At 54.3% G+C, this 22787-nt stretch overlaps 7 protein-coding genes across 7 annotated transcripts; 4 read left to right on the forward strand and 3 right to left on the reverse strand.

The window, feature by feature from the left end:
* Positions 1-60: 60 nt before the first annotated feature.
* Positions 61-2170, reverse strand: KRP23_250 (Serine/threonine protein kinase OSK1; the record flags this gene model as incomplete). Its single annotated transcript, XM_067887008.1, has 7 exons — positions 61-788; positions 883-1051; positions 1124-1349; positions 1416-1651; positions 1718-1811; positions 1878-2019; positions 2092-2170. 7 exons carry the CDS (start codon positions 2168-2170, stop codon positions 61-63), a joined length of 1674 nt encoding a protein of 557 aa, XP_067750806.1.
* A 2214-nt stretch (positions 2171-4384) lies between these two features.
* KRP23_251 (uncharacterized protein) lies at positions 4385-5146 on the forward strand (the record flags this gene model as incomplete). The annotated part of the gene is made up of 1 exon (XM_067887019.1): positions 4385-5146. One exon carries the CDS (start codon positions 4385-4387, stop codon positions 5144-5146), a length of 762 nt encoding a protein of 253 aa, XP_067750807.1.
* A 190-nt stretch (positions 5147-5336) lies between these two features.
* KRP23_252 (Calcium-dependent protein kinase 2) lies at positions 5337-7175 on the reverse strand (the record flags this gene model as incomplete). The annotated part of the gene is made up of 1 exon (XM_067887030.1): positions 5337-7175. The coding sequence occupies one exon, from the start codon at positions 7173-7175 to the stop codon at positions 5337-5339; it is 1839 nt and encodes a 612-aa protein (XP_067750808.1).
* Positions 7176-7730: 555 nt separating this feature from the next.
* On the reverse strand, positions 7731-9632 carry KRP23_253 (uncharacterized protein; the record flags this gene model as incomplete). Its single annotated transcript, XM_067887041.1, has 4 exons — positions 7731-8142; positions 8232-8510; positions 8580-8668; positions 8742-9632. 4 exons carry the CDS (start codon positions 9630-9632, stop codon positions 7731-7733), a joined length of 1671 nt encoding a protein of 556 aa, XP_067750809.1.
* Positions 9633-10136: 504 nt separating this feature from the next.
* KRP23_254 (uncharacterized protein) lies at positions 10137-11387 on the forward strand (the record flags this gene model as incomplete). The annotated part of the gene is made up of 1 exon (XM_067887052.1): positions 10137-11387. The coding sequence occupies one exon, from the start codon at positions 10137-10139 to the stop codon at positions 11385-11387; it is 1251 nt and encodes a 416-aa protein (XP_067750810.1).
* A 211-nt stretch (positions 11388-11598) lies between these two features.
* Positions 11599-13145, forward strand: KRP23_255 (CDP-diacylglycerol--serine O-phosphatidyltransferase 2; the record flags this gene model as incomplete). The annotated part of the gene is made up of 3 exons (XM_067887063.1): positions 11599-12323; positions 12385-12745; positions 12813-13145. The coding sequence occupies 3 exons, from the start codon at positions 11599-11601 to the stop codon at positions 13143-13145; spliced, it is 1419 nt and encodes a 472-aa protein (XP_067750811.1).
* A 338-nt stretch (positions 13146-13483) lies between these two features.
* KRP23_256 (uncharacterized protein) lies at positions 13484-16279 on the forward strand (the record flags this gene model as incomplete). Its single annotated transcript, XM_067887074.1, has 3 exons — positions 13484-13531; positions 13609-15891; positions 15944-16279. The coding sequence occupies 3 exons, from the start codon at positions 13484-13486 to the stop codon at positions 16277-16279; spliced, it is 2667 nt and encodes an 888-aa protein (XP_067750812.1).
* Between the last annotated feature and the right edge of the window lie 6508 nt (positions 16280-22787).

Below are 22787 nucleotides of genomic sequence, written 5' to 3' on the forward strand. Positions count from 1 at the left end.
ACTAGCTCGCTGGCGCGAGCACCCGCATGAATGTCCGTACGCTCCCTGGAAACTCCAAGCTTACTGGGCTCCCTGGGCGTGCGGGTTGTGCGGGTGCAAATGCACAGAGTTCATGTTGCCGCCGCCATCGCCGCCGAAGCGCGGGTCGTGGCCACTAGCGAGCGGTCGAATGCCCGAAAGCGTCTTCAGCTCCGTGATGATGCGGGCGCAGAGGTTCATGTACGTGAAGGCATTCCCGTCCAGGCGCTGGAAGTCCAGTAGGTAAATGTGCTGCTGCACCTTGTACAGCTGGAGACCAATCTTAATGCGCTGCATCTGCTGCTGCAACTTGGCGTCCTCCGGACTCATCATGGCGCCACCATTCTGGTTGTTCGGATCTCCAGTGGGAGATTGCCACCTGCACTTTACACGGTACGGCGCCACCACCTTCCATTCGAAGTGAAGCACGAACAGCGCCTTGTACACCTCCGACATCACGTGTGCCGGTTCCTTCTTCGACTGAATACCTAGGTACCATCGTCGCCGCTTGGGTGTAGGTGCCCCATTGCCATGCCCGTCATCAAAGCCAACCATGCCGTTGCCTCCCGAGACTGACATCCGCGGCACCTGTCCGGGAATGTTTACACCTCGTCCGCCGAAATTCCGTGGGTCCGATAGCGCGGAGGAGGGGGTAATCAAGGGTGATGCCGCCATCGGGAGAGGTCCTCGCCCCGGAAGCAACAGTGTGCTGGGCTCAGGTGTTGAGAACGTCTTGGGCTTGTTATTCACAGTTCTCACATCGCGCAGTTCTACCAAAACATCGTTAGCAACGGTACAGTACTCGATATGCACGACGACAATGTCGACGAAGAATCTCAGGTTCATGAGCAACTGGTAACGTACCATCAATGCGAATCTTGGCATTTTTGTGATCAAGGATGAGCTCGTATGCCACGCGAAGCGGGTGGCTCTCTCGCCTCATGAGGAGACCTACGAGCTGATCGTGTCCGACATTTGCCGCGTAAGTCAACGCCAAGCACTGAGACAGGCACTCGTCATCAATCTTGAACGTCTGCAGCACAAGAAATAAAAAACACACTTGTCAGAATACCACAACTCAAGTCCTGCAACAATTCTCGCGAACCTCGTTCTCTACAATCTCCGGCGGATGCTGCAAGTACGGCGGCAGGTCAATCTGGAACCACGGGTGCTGCCTGATCTCCGGGATCGTGATACGCTTCATGGGGTCCACCACGAGCATGCGCGGGATGAGGTCGCGCGCCATCTCGGACAGGTGGCTGGGCAGCGAGTACATACCACCACGGATCTTCTTGAAGAGGTTGGGGATGCTCTCGTCATCGAATGGCAGGCTGCCACACAGCAGCGCGTACAAAATAACGCCACAGGACCAGACGTCCACCTCGGGCCCAGCATACAAACTGCCAGAGATCACCTCAGGTGCAGCGTAGTTCGGAGAGCCACACGACGTGCGCAAAAAGTCTCCGTCCTCCATGCTGTTGGACAGCCCAAAGTCTGCGATCTTGATGTTGTTGTCAGCGTCCAGCAGCAAGTTCTCCGGCTTCAAGTCTCGGTGCACAATGCGATGAAAGTGGCAGTATTCCACCCCCGAGATGATCTGGTGAAAAAAGTGACGAGCTTCCTCCGGAGCCAACTAGAACCCCACAAAAAAAAAAAAATCAGCAAAACCACACAAAATACAAAAATCCTCCTTCCCTACCCGGCCCTTGGACACAATGTAGTCGAAGAGTTCTCCGCCCGCAATGTACTCGAGCACCATGAAAATGTCCGTGGGCGTGTCGATGACCTCGTACCTAATAAGCCCAGATAAAACCCAGTTATTATCCGATCTGGCGCTCCTTTTTATCCAAAGGACCTACAGCCGGATAATGTGCGGGTGGCGCATCTTGCGCAGCAGCGTGATCTCGCGGCGCACCTTCTCGCTCATGTCGAGGCTGCGGATCTTGTGGCGGTTGAGGATCTTGATGGCGACCTTGTGGCCGGTGATATCGTGCTCGGCCACTGTTAATACGCAGTCGGGTGAGGTCCATGTGAACTCCTATATAGGGGTGAAAGTTGGAAAACAATACGTACGCTTGACCTTGCCGAAGGAGCCGATGCCAAGTGTCTTGCCCAGACGGTAGTGGCCCAGCTGGATGGGGATGTCGCTCATGCTCACGGGAGGCCAGGGGAAGCGCGGCGGACGGCGGGGGAAGCGGCTCGCGCTGCTTGACTTCGTTACGGGGTCTGGCTAATCGGCGAGTCGACCGGCACAAAGAAAAACTGTGGTCTGGTGTGGTGGACACAAAATATGATACCGGTGTTTGTACCGAAAGGGCGAGAAGCCTCTCAGCATTTACCTGACGGTACTATGGCGTGAAGGCGACAAATGAACATGGACGTACGCGTATTCGTATGTATTTGCTACCAACACGCGTCCATCCATGCTCATTTGTGGAGCGTGAAGTGCATTGCTTGGAGTGGCGCTATGGTGTCGGTATGGCATCCGACCCTGCAACGGTACAACTACCGTGAGAGAGCACACTAAGTGCGAGGCAACTTCAACCTTTGAGCGCCGGAATCCGGGTGTCTCTCTTCAGCAAGCGCCACGTAGCGTTACCATAGCCCGTGGTCGCGTGGTTCACTAACCAGGGGGCTGCTGTAGTTTGGTTAAACTGAGACGCCAACGCCGCCAGCAATTCGGCGTCACGTGTTGCCCCAAAGCTAGCGCCGAGCTGGATTTGCTGGTCCGTTCAGACAGTTAGGAATCAAGACATCGCTGACCGACCGTCATAGAAAGTCACTGCCATATGGACAGCGGCTGGGCATCTAGGAGAGCTCGAGCCAATATGTGTGTCACCATCGAGCTCGTTGTAGCCGCCCTGTACTTGGATAATACTAGCGCGCTGATGTGGCGACACACAGCATTAAAGCGAACCACAGTTTCAATCAAGATGGTTGTGACCCAAGCACCAGCGAGGTCTCGCGAGCCACAAATGCTGCTGCCATTAAGTGGGTATCACATTCGCGATGGATTTAATTAGGGCCACACCACCAGTGCTGGCTTGGGAGAGCAGCCCCGTTCCAGAATGGTCTACCATTCCGATGGCAGAGGCGCTGGGGATGAATTTTCCGGCGTCGGTTGCAGTAGGGCTCGATATTCGCAAAAGTTTGGTAAGGAAACTGCTTGCCTCGATGCGCTCGGCTCGAAGACCGCATTACGCCAAGGAGCTCATTGTAAAGCGCTGGTTTAGTATACAAGTTCTCGCGTTTCTGCTTCTATTGGAAAATCCATTCGCGGCGACACCTCAGTTCAGCTGTCGGCGGCCGTCGTCACATATTAATAAGGATGGCCTCGCACGGAGGATTGGGTCCGGGTGCCTCGGAGTACTGACACTTCCCCGGCAACAAGTGGCGTTGGTGGCCTGTGGGCCCTGAACTGTCCAGCAGTAGATTTACATCGACAATCGCCGGCGATCGAATGGCTGTATAGCTATGCTTTGTACAGCTATGCTATGGAGCTATCCACAGAAGACAATTGCTGCACTTGTGTCGAAAGCCATTAGCGAAATCGGCGCAACCAGCGAAAAAATCATAGCGACCTACACAAGAGCTCTCGGCCTATCGCGATCTTTGGCGGGCCAAGAGGTACTTCAAGAAATAGTTCAAGCGAACGGTGGGCTATTGCCGACGCTTTCGCACTACCGCCGCGTAGCAAGAACAATCGCGCCGACTCGGTACCATCGAGAGCCACTTGGACCCGAGCAGAGCCCACCGCCGAGAGCACCGAGCAAATCGCCCCATGCGTATTTCTGCCAACTCTTTGCTGTGCGTCTTGAAGTTCTTACAGCCAGCGGCTGGCCTGGGCGGCGCCGACACATCTTGCCCCGCGTGCCCAAGTCGCAAGTGCAATGCACCACCGTTTGCAGCTCGCAAATCAGAGAAAAGACTGCGAAGATCCGCGGGAGGGAAGCGAGTCACCACCGCCACCAGCAAGCCATGCGTCGCCATGCTCCATATCGGCCTTGCGTGCCCAGCACTTCGGCGAAGTGAATTTGTTTCGAGGTGGCCGAGTACTGTGTGTACTGTGTACTGTGTAACGGTTCGCACCGTTTCCTGGTTCGTTCTAATCAGCCTCAGCGGATAGGGTTTCAGTATTGCAGGTAGTCTTTGTATGTCCACAACGCCATCTTCCCTGTATGAATCTACTTATTCTCGCAGGTGCATCCGATCTCGCAGGGTTTTGGCGGTCTGACTTCCATAGAAAAGCCAGAACCGCCCGTCTGCGCCGTCGTGCGCTTGAGCCTGCTCTTCCCAGGCTCGAGCAGTCCCGCCGACTGTCATTATCCATTTCGCCGTCGCCGAGCGCCAGTTAGTCCGCACAGGTATGAGTCTCAAGCGCCCGCAACGCAGCTCAGAGCTCGAGTCCGCGCTCGCGTCTCCGTCCAGGACCAAGAGCAAAAATCGACGCAGTCGACGGACGCTGCACAATTCCTCGTCGTCCTCTTCTTCGTCCTCCGAGTCGTCGTTGCCACTGGCCTCGGCGCCGCGCACCGTCGAGATCATGTGGGGCGGCCGCACCGCGCCCGGCTTCACGCTCAAGCGCAAGCGCACTGGCGCCATCCTCGTGAGCACCGTGACGCGCGATACCCAGGTGGCTACGACGCTCAAAGTGGGCAGCGAGCTCAAGCTCGTGGGGGGCTTCCCCGTGAACCGCCTCACGCTGCAAGACGTCAAGAAGGTCATGCTGCTGGCCCCCAAGCCCGTGAGTCTCGTATTCGTTAACGCAGATGACGTGGTGCTCGGCAACGTCGACGTGGAGGAGCTCCCGGTTGAGCGGAAGCTCTCGAACGCGTCCTCCGCGGCCGACCGGTCGCTGGCGTCCACGACGCTCTCAACTGTAAGCCTGCGACGCAGCACGAGTTTGGACATGCAGGAACTCAAGAAGGACAATGCAGAGGACAGCGACAGCGACAAGTCCACGGCCTCAGCGCCAGCATTCTACAGCGCCCCGTCCGAGAACAACACGTCCAAGAAGCGCAAAGTCTCGAGGCTGCAGGTGGCGCTGGATCGCGTCAACCAGCTGCTGAACCGCCCCGTGCGGCAGGCAGGCCTACACGTGGCAGTCGGCCAAAGCATCGTCGTGTAGATGTCCTCCTTCAACCACATGTCCAAGTTACACGTCCTGATAGACGGAGAAACAGCACAAGACGGCGAGCCATTTGGAAGTACGCCCCCTTACACACAGAAAATGATCTATGTATTTATGTCATGAACGAAAAAATACACAACTCAATTGTCCATGTGTTCTAGCATACTACAGCGTGTGTATTATACTGCTACAGCCTCAGTCTTCTGGGGAACGCGGCGTAAGCGCCTGCAGGGAGGCGCAGCATGTTTTGGAAGTCTTCTCTGTCGATGCTGCCTCGCCCTGAGCGATCAGTGTACTGGAAGCAGCGGTCCAAGTCGTTTCGGAACGAGTCCAAGTGTTTTCCACTCTCCTTGAACGGAGTCAGCTCCGCCACGTCCTCCAGCTTCAGCAACCCGTCCTGGCCCTGGTCCACCATGTTAAAGACTTCAGCAGCACACTTGGCGAATTCGTCATGGTGCTGACTTTGGAGCTGCGGCCAGTCGATTAAAGCAGCGCAGAACTCGTCGAGGGACAGCAAACCGTCTCCGTCCAAGTCCAAATTGCGCAAGAAGCCCTTTGCCTCGCCTTTTGTGAGTCGATATCCGCCTGCTGCCACGTACGCAGCGAACTCTTCAAGCCCCACATTTTCACTGCCGTCACGAGAAACTTCGCTAAAGAGCACCATCACATCTTGCTTCAACTCGAGAGGCAGTAGTCGAGTAACCTCGTTCAGCACAGCATGCTGCAGACTGTTGAGTGATCGATAGAGTTGTAACCTTTGCACAAGCGTACCGCTCAGTGCAGGGCCTGCAATACCCTTTGTAGCCTCTTTAGCAGCGGCGGAGGCTGTCGTGGATGCACTCGGTGAAAGTGGAGCACTTGGAGCAAGCCACGAGTGCTTCAGAGCCTGCTCTGCTGTGAGACGCTTGGACACATCACGTTCCAGCAGTTGACGCACCAGATCCTTGGCTTCGTCCGAGATGCCAGTCCATGGTGGGCTCTCCAGGTCGACCTCTTCGTGCTGAATGCGTTCATCCAGTAGCGCCCCAGACTCGAATGGAAAGCGCCCACTAAGTAGACGATACAAGATCACTCCACAACTCCAGAGGTCCGACGGGAAGGCGTACTTGTGCTCGAGCACCTCTGGTGCCGTATATAGCGGCGTGCCGTGGACATCGTGCAGGAACTCGCCATCATCCAAGAAAGCTGCTCCACCGAAATCTGTCAGCTTGAGCGGGCTGTCATCTTTGGTATCAGCAAACAAAAAGTTCTCGAGCTTCAGATCTCTGTGTAAAATACGCAGCAAATGACACTGCCAGACCACGTGCAGAATGTCCCTCATGTACATCTTCGCGCGCTCCTCCTGTTTCGGATTCGCAACGAGATCCAGCTCCTCTTCACCCGACAATCTCACCGATGCATCTCCACCCACACAGCGCTCCATCACCAGGTAGACGTTCGCATCGTCCTCGTACGCACCGAAGAAATGCACGACATTCAGCGTCCCGCCAAGCAGCACCATCATGCGCCCCTCCTGTTTCAGCGCTGCGTAGTCCTTGCGGCTCACGACACGAGCCTTCGGCACGACCTTCACTGCCAAATCCAGCTGCAACTCACTTCCACGCGTCTCCTTCTGTGTTGGCAACGCACAATAGACTTCTCCAAATGCTCCTTCTCCCAGCTTCTCCCCTAATGTGTACTTGGCACAGAAATTCCTTGGCAAGTTAAACTCCAGCTCCTCCGGCTTCGTAAAGAAACTCGCGGCTTCAAGCGCCACTTGCTGCAGCTTTGGGAATGCCGCCAACTTGTCCATGTATCCTCTCCAGTTCTTACGGACGCTGCCGTAGTTCAGTCCAAGCGGTTTTCTTGACGCCGACACTAGGCTGTGGTTATTCACGAACGCCGAGGCCCCAGGCGTCACGGCGGCATCGGCCTGTTGCTGAGGCGGGTGTTGGTCTGGAACTGACAGGAGGTGACGGCGGTTGCTACCGGTGACATCAGGGCGCGCACGCGTCGATCGACGCAGAGCGGACGGTATCGCCTTCATGTTATTGGCGGTTGTGTGGGTTCTAGAGCGCGATGGGAGACACGAGTTGCATGTACAGATACACGATATATATACGAACGAGGTAGTGTGGCGTAGATCACGAGATGGCGCCTGCACGCAGCAGGAGGTGGCGTCGCGCGAGATGGAGACACGTTATTTGAGCAATCGTCCGGCGCTCTTTGTTTGTGCAGCCGTTTCGCGGTCATGTCTCAGGTCCTACACCAATGTTACGTAAACTGATGTACACGGGTAATCGGTACGCAATCGCTTAACGGCTGACGCTCGAGGGATCTATTTGGCCGACGTGGTGATCGTCATTATCAGGCGCTTCAACTTTGCTTGAGATCCTCAACTTAAGGCAGGGGGATCAGCAAGCGTACAACCGTGTCAACTTGACAATCAAGCGCGTTGCTTAGCACGCACGAGGCCGTGGGACCCACCACTGCGCAACTTTCCGAGAGACTTTCGGGCGGGCAACGCGATCGGGCGGTATGAGCTGACGAACGAAGTCGTCAAGGGAATTGATGGATGGAGAGCACAACACGCAAGCTCCGTTTAAATTGAATGGGAGTTAATGACCGCCTCGGACGCTGGCGCGTCCGCTCTCCGGTCTGCTGACGCTGCCGGTGACTTATCCGGATGCAGGCGCAGCACGCTACCCGATAGTAGCCTGCTCGATGGCGATAGCAAAAACAAGATCGAGTGCGACAACGCTGCCACGTCGTCTGGGGTGTCTTCAACGTCGTCGGGCTGTCGGGGCGGGAGCAGCACGCAGTTCACTTGCACGTTACGCGGCTGAAGCTTTGCAGCTAACGACTTGATCAGCGGCGCGATGTCAGCATCGTCCCGAGCAGGTGCGACGTTCACGATCGTCCCGTTGCTAGGCGTCAACCAGCCTTCTTCGCTCGTGACGGCGCCCGGGAAGCAGGTCGACGACATCGATCCGCTGAGAGCTTCGATGAGGGCTCTAAAATGAACACAGACAGAGTGAGCACACAAAGTTAGCAACTTTGGATAGTATCGACCACAACCAATGCATCTCGCTACAGCTCGTACGCGCTGGAGACGATAGGATCGCTCTTCACGGGGTCTTCGCTAGGATGCTTGTCTGTACATGCTGTCGCTTCCACCGCCTCGGACCCCGCGTAGTTGATGAGGAAATCCACACGTTGGTACTTGGAGGCAATTGAGCCGCACCACTCAGCGATATCTTTTTGTGTTCGGAACGACTCCAACACAGGTAGCATGACACCACGAGGCGTGTCCTCGCTCTCGGACGGATCCGGAAAACGCCCAATATGCGTGGCGTTGAACTCGTCCAGCGCGGACATACTCCTGCATAAGGTACACACGAGTCAAAACAGTTAAACGCCGAACATTTTCCATGCCAACGTAAACCCATACTTGAAAGCTAAGAGCACATTCGCTCCCGAGAGCCACAGCTGTGTCGCCACAGCCGCCATTGCCCTGTTGTCACCACCAGTAATCACCACCTACAGGCAAACCGCAGCAAACATTTCGCTTAGATAGACCTCAGCTATCTTTCACCCCCGTGCTTGCACGCACCAATTTGTTGAAAAAGACTGATTGCCATTGCGTGGCCAAAGTATCTTGATACAAGACATTCGAAGTCAAGCCGTCGACACCATCAGCAGCATCTGGGACAGCGTGAGGGAGCGCTCCATTGCGCAGCAGCATCATGCCACCAGCCGAGTACACGGACGCAGCCATCGATGCGGAATCCTTCGCGCTCACGGGGGAGGTCTCAAGCTTTGCACGCTTCCTGTCGCCTTCCAAGTCGTCGCGCACATTGATATAGTCGCCAAGCGCTCGTTTCTGGAGCTCGCTGTGGTCAGCTGCCGGGCTGGAACGACTGCCAAGAGTCTGCAACTGACTGTACAGCCCGTTATTAATCTCGGTACGAGCATTGCAGCGGCCTTCACGCAAGTTCTGCAGGAAAATCTGCACCGCCAAATCTCCTTCGGCCTCGCGCTTGTGCTTGAGCAGCCGCATGAACTCCGGGTGTTTACTCATCAAATGGTTCTCGATGCGTCCGCGGCGGCAATTGAGTCGACTCCAGACCTTGGTCAACTCGCGCTTGGACGCCGGGTCGTCGCACAGCATGCACACGATCACGTCCTTGTGTTTGTCAGCAGCAGCTGCAGAGGCCCCACTGGTCGTGCGCACCGCCTTGACAACTCGGCCGTCCATCTCCGCGTCCGGCAGCGAGCGCTCGACGATCGGCAGCGAGTGTAGCCATCTCTTCTGGAAGGTGAAGACGCGCTTGCGAGAACCCGTTGTTTTCGGCGTCTGCTGCTGGCCGCACGAAGCAATGGGGGATGAGATCGCGTCGACATCTTCGGAAGGCACGTCGGAAGGAGATGTGCGCATCACGGGGGTGGAAAAGGAAGACGACGACGTGGGGGAGCCCGCTGCGCCGACAGCCTTGTCCGTCATGGAGTGCAGAGACGACGATGAGGTTGGCGACTTTAGCGCAGATTTGTATATGGCGCTTTGTATGCAGCAGATTGGTACAGATTGAAATTGGTGGCTGGTACCTGGTACCGCAGCTTAGGTACGAGGGGCGGGAGTCCCCCACATAGTTATACACATCTATCTACAAAGGGATATCCTACAACATAATTGAACAAATAAATGTATGTATCCCTATGAACAGTGATATGCAGCAGTCATTTCATTGAATCATTCTAATCTGAGGAAGGAGTGAAGTCGAGATCGAGAGTGATGGTGCAGAAGTTGCAGTGTCAAAAATCAATTCCCACAGGTTGTATCACGGGCCAATCGCTATTAATCCGTAGTCGCGCAAACCATCGATTCCCACAGGGAGTGCTGTGCTGCTCCTGTTCGAAGTTCCACTTCATTCCCCCTTCTTCGCGCCGAAAGCTCCCGCCTCCTTGAAGTCCCCAGTGCCCCCACCCCACGTCGACGTCTCCGTGCATCATGGACGCGCCGTCCGCACTCAGCAATCTGTACTTCAAGGCGCAGTCGCTGGCATTCAGCGAGTGCCCAGCACCAAGCAAACAGCAACAAGCAGCGCTAGTGTCAAAACCAAAGGGAAACTCGACCGTCACGATCGTCTCAGAGCCCGAAACCAGCCCCATTAAGACCAACACCATCGCTCCTTCTCCCTCAGCTACTTTACAGTCTCCAGCGATACCTACAACTTCCAAAAACGACGGATACAGCACTCCCAAGGCCAAAGAGGATAAAAAACACGATAAGGACACGATGCAGCTTAAGGAGACCCCGTCGCCTAGGTTCTCGACGAGCAAGAGGAAGAGACTGGATATGGATGACGACCTCTCGTCGTTCATAGGCCCCACTCCCACGAAGCGCAAAGGCAGCAGCGAGTTTCTGCGGAAAGGGCAGTGGACCAGCACAGAGGAGAAGTTGGCTGGTCTCCTGATTGAAGCCTTTGAAGATGGATACCTGCCTATCTACACAGGTATCCGTCTCAGAGGCTACTTAGCGGTACAGCTGCAGTGCGACCCCATGCGAGTCTCCAAGAAGCTCTGTGCAGGAACCATCGACGGCAAACCGGTGCCGAAAAACTACGGCCAGAAGAAATTTAAGCTTCGCAAGAAACCTCTATGGGACTGCGAAGAGGCCGAGTGCAGGATTACAGAGCTCGAGAGACTCACTGAAGCCATGTGGAACGAGGCTCGTATGGAGAAGCCTTCGTTCCTCACGCTGTCGACCACACGCAATGTCGCCAAGAGGCGGGATGCAGACGACGAGGACTCGGTGTCGTCTCCCCCCAGTCCTGCCAGGGGACGAACCCCGTCGTCAACGCCCCGAGCCAAGAAGCAAAAGGTCTTCCCTATCATTTATTTAAACTTGTCCAAGAAGCTCAAGCACTACGCGTACAGCAGCAGCAGCGAACCGTCGACGCCGTCCAAGGATTCCGACTCCGACAGCGAACCGGTTAGACTCGACGGTGAATCACTACAAGCGGCATACGATCTGCTGACGCTTTGCAGTCCGCGAGGCACTTCGAGCAAGCGCAAGTCCAAGAAGAAGACCGCCAGCAAGAAAAGCAAGAAACTCATCCCAATCAAAAACGAGGTCATCTCCATCAAGGATGAGGCAGCCAACCAGGACACGCCCGTCAAGGAAGTCTCCAGCAAGGCCAGCACCACCAACGGACTCCAGCAAGTCTTCATCAAGGACGAGCCAGCCCCTTCATCGTAATATGTCGTTGCAGCTCCTGCGTCTGTAATTAATCGTTTGCCGCCTTGTTCACTTCAACATGCCCTTCCTCGAAGTTGCCGTAATCCAGTTCACCAATCACATCCCTTCCTTTATCTCATTGGTCGTCCGTAATTTCATCCAATCCTGTGGCACCTGACGTACCACATCTATGCTTCACTAACGGACACTCGGCAAAGTGTCATAATCTCCCATGGCGACGGAGGACCCCAAGAGCTCCCTGCGGCAGCGCAAGACCACGGCCATGCCCGCCTTGGACACGCAGCACCAAGACTCGCCCATCTCCGGCCCCGTGAGCAAGTCCCCGAGCTCGCCGCGCTCCAGTCCGCGCCCCGACAGTTGGTCCTACAACACGTTCCGAGCAAGCGAGGTGGAAGGGCTTTTGCTCTTCCCGGAGCAACCGCGCCAGATCTTCGTGCTGCTCCTTGTGGTCGCCGGATTCTCGTACTACTCGTTCACGCACGACTCGCAGAGCACAGTGCAGAACGTGCGTAACGCGCTGTTCGCGGCCATTCTGGTGTTCCTGGTCTACTGCTTCCTGCAGACGCGGGACGGGCTCATGATGCGCCCGCATCCAGGCGTCTGGAGGGTCGTTCACGGCTGCTCGGTGGTGTATCTGCTGCTGCTGGCGGCCATGCTCGTGCAGAACCGGGAGGGCGCCATGAGGGCCATGCAGTTTTTGTTCCCCGAGGTGGGCAGTCGCCCCAAGACACTCGCGCCGGCGCAGCTGCAGTGCGAGATCAACACCGAGTCGCTCACGAGAGGAGTCACGAGCATCTGGTTCGTGGCTCATGTCACGGGCTGGTGGGGTAAGATGTGCATGTTCCGAGACTGGAGGTTCTGCTGGGTGCTCAGCATCGCCTTTGAGATCCTCGAACTGGCCTTCCAATTCGTCATCCCCGACTTCCAAGAGTGCTGGTGCGTTGAGTATTTTGCTTTCTTTTTTTGCAGGAACTGGTCCTGACATTTGTTTTATCAGGTGGGACTCGCTGTTGCTGGACTTGCTGGGAGCGAACTTGCTGGGCATGTGCCTCGGTCGCGTGACGCTGTGGTTGCTGGAGTCCAAGGAGTACGACTGGTCGGGGCGTCGCGGTAAGAAGATGGGCTACTTCCGCTTGGCGCTCAACCAGTTCACACCTTTCAGCTGGGAGCAGTACCACTGGGAAGTGTTTTCGAGCTTCAAGCGCTTCGGAGAGATTGTGTTCGCTATGCTACTGTGTCTCATCACGGAGCTGAACGCCTTTTTCATGCTCACGACGCTGAGTATCCCTAAGGAGAGCAATTTCAACTCGTACCGACTGATGCTCGTGTTCCTCATTGGCATCCCCGCTGCGGCAGAGGTGGGTGTAGCGTGTATTTATTTCATAGTATTTGGTGCTAACATGATGCTACGTTTCTTGGCTACAGTACTACGAGTTCATTTCGAACCCTGAATGCTGGCGGCTAGGACAGAACGCGTGGATGATCTTGTCGATCGCGATGTTTGAGATCTTGGTGTGGGTCAAGTTTTCTGCAAACGGCGTGCTGTTCACGCAACCTCCGCCGCCTCTTGTGATGTACCCGATCTTGGCATTCGTGGTCATGTTTTCCGTCTGGATGCTGCTCTTCTTCCGAAACACCCCACACCAACCAATGTCCCGACGCGCGCGCGGTCTCGTCACCGGCTGGGGATACCTTGACGTGCTTTTCTGGGTTTCCTTCACGCCGCTGATTTTCCTCACCTCGCAGTGGGCGTTTTAGGTGGTGCCGACTGAGCTCCTGGGTGGTATTGAGGAGAATTGGACGGGATCAAGTGGTACGTAACGCGTACAAGGTTTTGAGTAGATTTTAGACAATCAACGAAGATGCATTACTACTAATTAGACGAGTTCATTGTGTAGCGAACGTTGCTGTTGATGCCCACGATTTTGCTGGTATACTCGCTCGTTGTCAGAACACCTTGACAGTTTTTGACTTGCAGGTTGATGGAAAGGTATTGATGAGATGATTGAATGAACGAGCCCAAGCGTTCTGCTTCCATTCATGCTCGCACAGGAAAATTCTACGTCCAACGTTAACCAGACTTCGAAACCAGCCCTATGACCGACAATATCTCAATGGAGAGCGCTGTTAACAGCCCGAATCAGGTATGCAATCTTCAGCTGGTACTCAAAGCTACTACTATTTCACGTGATAACGCTAAATATTTGTTGTATTGCAACAGGATTCGGCCACGGTCAACGTGGAGCATGACATTGCAGAACTGGTGAATGGCTCTGTATTTACCCATTTACAGAAGCTCGTGGCCGATCCAAAAGCGCTGAAACGAAAAGCGATACTTAATGACGCGAGGGATATGGCATACTACAGGAGTATCTCCCACCAGCTGAACCACTTTCTTGGTGGTTGTATCTCCATACTGTATCGCAAAGTCATTTCTCACGATATTGCCTCAAAGGTGGCAGATCTGGTGGCAAATGAAGTCAACGTTCGCTTCGGTGGTTCTCCAGTCGCTCTGACGGATGAAGAGCTCAAACGGCTCGAGGTTGCGTTCATGGCGACCGAAAACGTTGGTGATGCGAGCGACAACTTTGAAAAGTACTTGTGGAGTTGCTGGTATGTGTACAACCCCCGAGGACTGTACGACCGCCACGAACGGCAGTATGTACGATCGGGGGGACGGTACAAGTCGCCGTGTGTGGCAGTCGTGCAGTCCTCCGGCTTGGGCAAGAGTCGAATGCCATTCGAGCTGGCACGCAGAGCGGAACAGGGCGATTCCAGGATGAAAGTTCTGTACATCTGCGCTCGCTCTCGAGAGTCAACGGGGTTTCCGAAGGCAACGCCGAAACTGCGAGATTGGCTGTTTGTGAAGAACGACTACCGCGGGACGAAGATTTGTGCTCGGCTGATGGCGATTTATCGCTATGCAGAAGCGCATTGGGACGATGTTCAGCGGGATTGGACTAACCTCTTTACTGATTCTGACGCTGACGCGGCTGTGAGGGAGAAGCTACAGAAGTTCACGGACGAATCGGAGACTGAGAAACCTCGCAGTCTATCGAGAGAGAAGGACGCCGATGAGCCAATCGTGGTTGTAGTCGTCGACGAAGCCAGGAGCCTGCTTGGTTTGGGCTATGACAAGACCAATTATGTCCACCTGCTGCAGGACGCTCTCGGGTTGGTGACTGACGATCTCCACACTAGTGGAGGCCTTTGTGGGGTGCTCCTGGATGCTGACCCAGCGATTGCAGACGTGAATCTACCAGTGTCGACGAAGCTGGGACTGGAGCCGCCGAACCCATTCCAGGACCCTGACCTGGCGTCGTTCCCACCATTTGTGCTCAGCCGAACGGTGGATGTACACTGGCAGAAGCACTGCACGGGAGTCTACCAGCAGCCTGTTGGTAAAGAAGGTGTAGGCGATGAGGACGATGGTATTGGCGGTGGTGGCACGATTGATGGTGGAAAGGTGAAAACGCAGGTTGTTGCGTACAAGACTGCGGTGACTGGAAGCGAGAGTGCGGCGTTGGAGGCGTTGACGCGAATGGGTCGTCCGCTGTGGTCGAGTGTCTTGAATTCGCCGATGGAAGAGAACGGCGTCGAAAGACCAACCACAAGAGGCGACGTGATCAACCTTGCAGCACAGAAGCTGTTGCTGGGATGCACAGTAGTGAGAGGCAGCTACAACGAGCTCACCCTGTCCGGTGTTGCGTCTCTGCTGTGTCGACTGGGCCTGCGTCCGCATTGCAGCTTGGCTCTGGCGTCTCGCTCCGTCGTCGACTTGATGGCCGTTCTCGCGTACGTGAACTTCGAGAAAGACGGCTGTCTGAGCACGTACGCGTCGGACCCAGTGCTAACGCTGGGCGCCACGAGAGTGTGGTATGCCGTGGACGCAGCGCTGTCGAGGTATCTCCTGCCTCAGCTGAAGCGAATGCTGTTGGACGAATCGCTGGAGATAGGCGACAAGGGCCAAGTGGTCGCTCGACTGTTGCTGCTTCTCGCGATGGACAAGTGCGTGGTGGGGGACACGAAGCCTTCAGAGTGCGAGTTCGTGGGCCAATTCATTCCTGTGCAGACCTTCATGGACGTGTTGGGCGTTGCTGACCTGCCGATCAAGTGCAAGGGAATGACGGCCGCAAGTGAAGCTACGAAGACGGCATTCAACGAGTGGCGATCGCAGTGGGAAGGCTGGCACATGGGGTTCACTCACTTCGTGCAGCTGGAGGGCGAACCGAACGAAGAAACGCTTTGGGTCTTGCTGGGACGTCGAGCTGCAGGAGTGCTGCCTCGCAGCCAGAAAGGAGCGAATTTGTTGATCCCGACTTTTAAGAAGAAGGACTCGACTGCAGAAGCCAAGGTGAATTCTCCCATTGACTCGGAGGCTAAAGTGGGGGTGATTTTGATACAATTGACAAGCAGATCCCCACGCGACTGCGAGTCTGCAACGGAGAAGCTGTCGGTCGTGAGATCAGACGGCAGGTCCGAGATTATTCGCATGTACATGAATGTACGAGAGGAAGCAAGGACCCACTTTCGGTTTGTCTATTGCGAGAGTTCAGCCAGGTGTGAGTGGGTCAACGGCTGATACCAAGACAACCGCGACGTCTGAGGACGCGTTTGCGTTGTGTTTCCACTCAGTGAGCTGTGTGACGTACCCATTTCTAGAGGAAGGCGTTGCCACTCAATTGGCAGGTCTGCTGACGTCTCGATGGGACCCCATGGCAAGTGTTGATGGCGGTTTGGAGCATCGCAATGAAGCGGAGCTGGCGTGGGGGGAGGAGGAGAACGAAGCTGCTCTATCGGTAGTGATGCCGGACGAAGAGTTCAAGGGAGATTGCATCTCGAGTCCTTGCCCACGCACCAGGCCACAGCAAGGAGATCGAGGTGATCCGTGAAGTTGGCCAACCGATTAGTGGTCCCGTCGACGATGGCGAAGAGAAAGAGGCCATTGACTCCACAGACACGCGACTTCCAGGTTCTGGTAGTAACCGATCGGCTGCTCCGCTGGGAAGTGTGAGCTCCAAACTCCCACGCCAGTAGTGCAATACTCTCATCGTGGAGTGGGTCGAATCGCATGAGTGTTTAGTTGGCAAGAACTAAAGGGTTCCTAGTGAGGCTCATCAATTAAAACACGATCTCAGTGCTGAGGTAGACAGTGAGGTCGCTGTCTTCTGTTCTCAGAGCGCCTGTTTCACCTTAGTTCGAGGAGCTAGCTCTGCTAACAATACTGCTTCAGACCGTGTTCGTACAAGGACTGTGGAAGACTTGCTTGTGGTGAGATCCCAATAGACAATCACAATTGGTACTCTTTTATTATTTGTCTACAGTCAAATGGGTGAATAGGGGCAACAACTACGGGAATCGTGCTTCATTGCCATGCCAACCCAGCTTGAAAGATGTGTAAAAGGAACCAATAGAGGCCATGTTCACTAATACTGCTGGAGTAATAGCAGTCTCCTATCAAAATGCGTCGAACGTGCAGCATTCCCCATGGCATGTAAACTTTAACAACCTCCATTTGTGAAACTCCTACTCCAGGCCCACAAGCTCCACCTCGAAGACAAACGACGCTCATCGTTATCGCTCTCACCTCTGCTGTCGTCCTATTAGCGTGGTCGCCTGCGTCTGTGTCGTTTCTCCAGTTCCCGATAGCGGCACGCAGTTGACTATACAAAGCGAAATTGGTAACATACCAATAAAAAAACGGGGATTTGGCAGATTGATGTGAGTTTATTCCACTCAAAAGTCAAGTATTGTCTACAGACGACTTGGTGGATGGAATTGAACGAGGAACACGAATCTGGGCATTTTGGCCGACCTCATTCGCGAACTCCCTCTCGGTGCACCGATCAGCGCAATGTGGGACAACGAACTGGAAGCCCAGCTGAGGTTTCCTTCACGGAGCTCGATTACATAGGAGATGGCTGCGATGAGTTCGTCGCCTACTTGCAGCGATGCTGGACTGCCTACCAAAAAATCCGTAACTACAAGATTGTCCCGTGCTCGGCTGTTCTTCAGAGCTCTGGCTTCGGAAAAAGCCGATTGCTCTTCGAACTTGCGCGTGAAACCCAAACACGAGACGAGCTGCAAATGAGAGTCTTGTACCTATGTACGCGCATCCATCGGTCCTCGGGCTATCCGGCAGCCACAAGCCAACTCACAGCCTGGTTGTTCCAGTCTACTTCGGACAAGATGAGTCTCCGATTGGAGGCCATTTATCGCCACGCATACGAAAACTGGTCCAGCGTCGGTGGTGAGTGGATTAATCTGTTCACAGATACGAGTGCGGCGAGAATCGTGGAAGAGCAGTTGCGCTACACTGAAGGCAATTTCACCGGATTTAATGTGGAGAAAGCTGAGTCGTCGACGCAAGGGAAGGAGACGGCTGAGCTTGGCAAATGAGTGATTTTGGCTCTGGACTCTGCTAGTGGGGTGTTGACGCTGGATTTTGGAGGACCCGACTATACGAACGTTTTCCGTCGAGCGCTCATTGACGCCAACGAGAGGATCCGCAAGTACCATCCGTCGGGAGGGATATTTGCGGTTCTGGCCGATAGAGACCCGAAACTTGCGGGCTTCACATCTCCAGGCTCGGATGGATGGGAAAAGTGCGTCTTCCCGCCATTCGTTCTCACCCACAACATAAACGCATTTTGGAAGTGTCACTGTGACAAACTGGGCATGGATGAAATCTCTGCGTACAAGTTTGCTGTGACGCAGAGTGATCCCGTACAAGCTTTTGAGTCGCTGATACTAATGGGGCGGCCACTGTGGGCTAGCATTTTTATGAGCGACGCGTATTCAACAGATCGTGCTATTATTTTGGCGGCACACAAGTTGTTGGTCGGGTTGGTTCCGGGTCCTAAGGAAAATTACAAGGAGTCTACCATGTTTGGTGGTGTCTCGTCGCTATTGTGTCGACTGGGACTTCGCTTCCGCTTCACAGCTGCCCAAGCTCCTAGAGCTGTCGCACACTTGATGGCGACACTTGCTTACTTGCATCCAAAGCGAGATGGCCAATTGGTCGTGCATTCGTCGGAGCCAGTGCTTGCCTTGGGTGCGACCCGATTGTGGTATTCCAGGACGACTGTCTTGTCGGAGTTTATCCTACCTGAATTCAAGAGGTTGCTAGCGCAAGGAGAGCTTGATGTGGTCAGTTCAAACGAGTTGGCAGCGTGTATTCTGCTTCTTTTGGCAGTGGATACGTGTGAGGTGGTCGAGTCGAGAGCGGAGAAACACAGCGAATGCATCTTCACGGGTGCTTTTGTGAGCGTTGGGCTGTTCATGAAAGCTCTGGGAGGAGTGGATGCCCCACCCATGGGTTCCACGCAAAGCCCAACCACTGACAAGGAGCTGAAGACAAGTTTCGAGCAGTGGAGATCGCACTGGTCAGCCTGGAAACTTGGATTCACCCACTTTATACACCTCTCTCGGGAGCCAACGGAAGACACACTCTGGTATCTGCTAGGACGACGGGCCGCGGGCGTGTTTCCTCGTGATCACGATCAAGTCGATCTGGTAATACCAATGTTTTGCGTCTCGGAGGTGTCAATGATACTTGTCCGGATTGAGGGCACCAGAGAGCGTCACAGTGAATCCTTCGAGGACGATCTGGTGCAAATGCACTCTTCATCAGTATTTACTGAGGGGAATCCACTGAAAACAAAGTCTCCCGTCGAAACAATTCGAATCGTCATGTCTTTTGGCAAAGAGCAGACAGCTCACAGTAGTGATCCTGATCGGTTTTACGTCTTTGAAGAGTGTGGGCCGAGGGACCTGGCCTCAAACGCACCTGAGAGCAGTGGAGCGGCTACCTACCCATCAGACGGTTCGTTCGTGCTGTGTGTTTGCTTCGTCGGACACGCGTGGCATATCCAGGTCGGCGTTAAGCTTCGCAGATATGCAAGTCACTGCGCAAAAGCGGCTCATGATACAAGCAGCAGCAGCGCGCAAAGCGGATGTAGCCGTACTACCAGACCAACAGCAAGGGACGAGTCAGCTTGTAGACGGGCACCTCAGGCAGGCTACGGAGAAAGGGGCTTCGACGCGGAATCATGCTAGTGCGCAATCCGAGCAGCAAATTTCACCGGAACCCAAGAGGCCATGGGTAGCATTGTTGAAAAGAAATGGGACAAAGACGCACGCCCACGTGGACACTCTGCGGCAGCGTTTCTCCATGGAACCATCGCGCTATGCGGAATTGGATGATGACAATGAAGCAGAAGAAGAACAGAAGGAAAAATCGGACGACAAACCGCCGGTTTCGGAAACTATAGAGATTTCGTCAGGAGAAGAACGCGAGACAGAACGACCATCACGAATCACGGAAGAAGAGAAGACCAGACTTCATTTGGTGACGGCGAAACCTCAACAGTTGACGCCGACACCGCAGCTGGTTGCACTCAAGCAGAGGGAGCGAACTGCGCTGGCAAAGGAAATAACTCAGCTCAAGCAATTCCGAGGACGGCTTGTCTCGCAAACGAACCAGCCCTTGGAAGAAGTGATGACGACGAAGGATCTCGAAAGTAGGTTAGGACTTCGGCCGGTGGTAACCCCTGCGTCTGGCAACTGCATGGCCATGGCGTTAGCACAGGCAGTAACAGACTTGGATCTTGCAGCACTTCCTGGGAAGCTGGAGAATATTACAGCCATCATCAAAAGAGGAGTTGGGTGGTCTGGACAGCTAAACTTCCTGGATCAGTTCAACCATTTTACACGAAAGACAACATTGATCAATGTCGAGCGTGGATGGGAGGAAATGGATGCACACGAATCAAGTAAACAATTCCGCTGGTATCTGCATGAATATGCGACTTCGTCCTCTGATCCAGAAGTATTCGTGCCGAGGTACAATTGGGGAAGCAGCGAGGTCATGGCGTTGGCAGCGAGTTTTCTACAACGAAAGATCTTTGTTGTAGCATATGATGTCGACCACAAGAAGCAATGGCAGTGCTGCATGTACAAGCCAGGATCTGGCTCGAAAGGGCGGAAGGTTTTCGAGAAGGGAATACAAGTACCGCTCTTACTGGGGAGATGGATGGTGGAAGTTCAGACAGAGAAAGCTGCGGGCAAGGACATGCCCCTTGTGGTTCGCTATTGGGGGGAGCATTATTCGGCGTATGTGCACACCTTAATGCACGAAATAGCGCCATTGACAAGTCAAGAGCGAGAAAACAACACTACCAGGGAGGTAAACATGAACGCAGAAGGAACGGACAACCAGTCTAAGCCTAACACGGATGGAGCTATGGAGGAGTCGCAGCAAGTCAGATCGCAAGAGCCATGGGACCATGGAAGCTGGGACGGAAACATTGATGAACTTCGCAAACGGTTGATGGGACTTACAATTCCGCATGAACTGCAACGTGAAATCCATCTCATCCTAGAGCAAGCAGAGCCTCAGAGGTACGCGAAGCTATTAGCATTTCTAGTAAATACTGCATCGCAGCTAAGTCAACCGCAACGGGAGCAGATATTGGTGATGGATCTTCAAGATGACAGCTCTGCAGAGGTCAAGGTGATACTCCAACGATATCAGATATCGCTGGAAGTCCTACGACAATGGCAACAAGAGGTAGCGCGGATGGAGGCTGAAGAAAAAGAACAAACGCAACAACAAGAAGTTGTCGTAGCGTCACACACTGAATCGGACTACGAGCCATCACAGAATAGCAGTCCCTCAGACTCTCAAGTAACAGTGAGCGATTTCACTGGGAGACAGCGTAGCCATCAAATCAACCAGCAGGATCAGCCCAAGCGATCGCACACACTCACGCCAATTGAAGGGGAGATGATTCGGCGGGTCATGAGATCTCAATCGGGGGCCGTACAGGTGGTCAAAGCAACAAGTGCTCCGTCGGAGATGGCGGATGACAGGTCACAGGGGATGCGGCTGGAGGACCGTACCAGATGGCCAGAACTATGGCGTAAACTAAACCCAATTTGGCCACTCACAGCGAAAACCGCCTTCCCGCTCGCCAACAGTGCAATGGAAGTGTGGGTTAACACGGCGCAGAAAGAACCAATCTGGCTACTTCGGATCGTGCAAAGGTTTACTTACCCAGAAGAGTTATTGATGAAGCTCAGTGTCAAGGTGTTCGAAGCATGGACTGCGGTATGGCGTACAGAATGCTTGTATGGCAGGTTAGTGGCGCTCAGAAGTGCATCATTGGACTTACCAACTCGTAAATGGCTCGATGGGTGGAAAGCAAAGTTCACGAGACAACCGCAAGGTAATCTACCCCCGCTTATTGATAACAGCGATGACTGGCAAAGAATGAGCACCCGTAACTATGGAGAGGATGAGATCCTCGAACTATGTGATGTGGGCAATAAGTATCAGTTCGCGCAACACACCATTTGTGCACTCCTGTATGAAAAGGAACTAAAGGCACTCACGGGACTGGAGCAGGAATGTGAAAACGGAGCACAGACGCGCCTCGCGAGGCACCTGCTAGCATTGAAAACGGTGGCAGAATACAGTGAGGCGTACCGGAAGCTGCCGCACACAGTGGATTGGAGAGCGGTGGCAGCCTACTTCAACACTGCCTTTGAGCAAGGTGAGCAGGGAAGAACCAATCACACTGAGGGACGTCAATAACGTGGGTGGAGAGACCCCACTGTCGCTGGCAGTAGGGGCAGACACTGACGCCTACGGGCGGGAAGTGCGGCTAAATGGAGGGGCGACGAGAATGACGAAAAAGCAGGACAGAAGAATACGAGAGAAGTCACGGCGAATTGAAATACAAAACGTACGGGGATTTAAGGAAGAAAGTAGAGGCAGATGGATGTCAGCATGGAGACGGACGCCGGTGAAGGAGCGGCCGATCGCATGGATGATCCAGGAAACACATGTTGGATCGAAGGAGGAAGTAGTCAAAGTGCAAGCAGAGTGGAGAAGAATGTGGGGCAAGCAGTATCAGCATCCTGATCAGGAACTATCGTACTGGAGTATGGATGCGTCCAAAAGAGGAGGGGTCGCGATTCTGCTAAACCCCAATGGCATTGGTCCCGCCACCCCATGGAAACCGGAAAAGTGGACAAACAGAGTCATGGGTCTTCAGTTCTCCAACTTTCTCATGATCAATGTCTACGCTCCAAATGACAGACCGGCACGTGAGGAACTTTTCGCAGGGATGACTCGAATGGAGTGGCCGGCAGGGGATGTAATATTAGCAGGGGATTTTAATTGTGTCCAAAGTCCAGCGCTAGATCGGTTAGGAGGGCAGCGGAGCGGGAGACCTGAGAGTGCAGCTCTGAAGCAGCTGACTGAAGAGCTGCATTTGGAAGATGCGTTCATTTTAACAGCACCCGCAGATGAGGATGAGGAAGAGATTGGCCCGCTTGAAACGTACACCTACTGGGGACCTGAATCGGCCAGTCGAATAGATAGGTTCTACATCC

Source organism: Phytophthora ramorum, assembly GCF_020800215.1.
Source record: "Phytophthora ramorum isolate Pr-102 chromosome Unknown Phyram_PR-102_s0001, whole genome shotgun sequence".
Lineage (NCBI taxonomy): Eukaryota > Oomycota > Peronosporomycetes > Peronosporales > Peronosporaceae > Phytophthora > Phytophthora ramorum.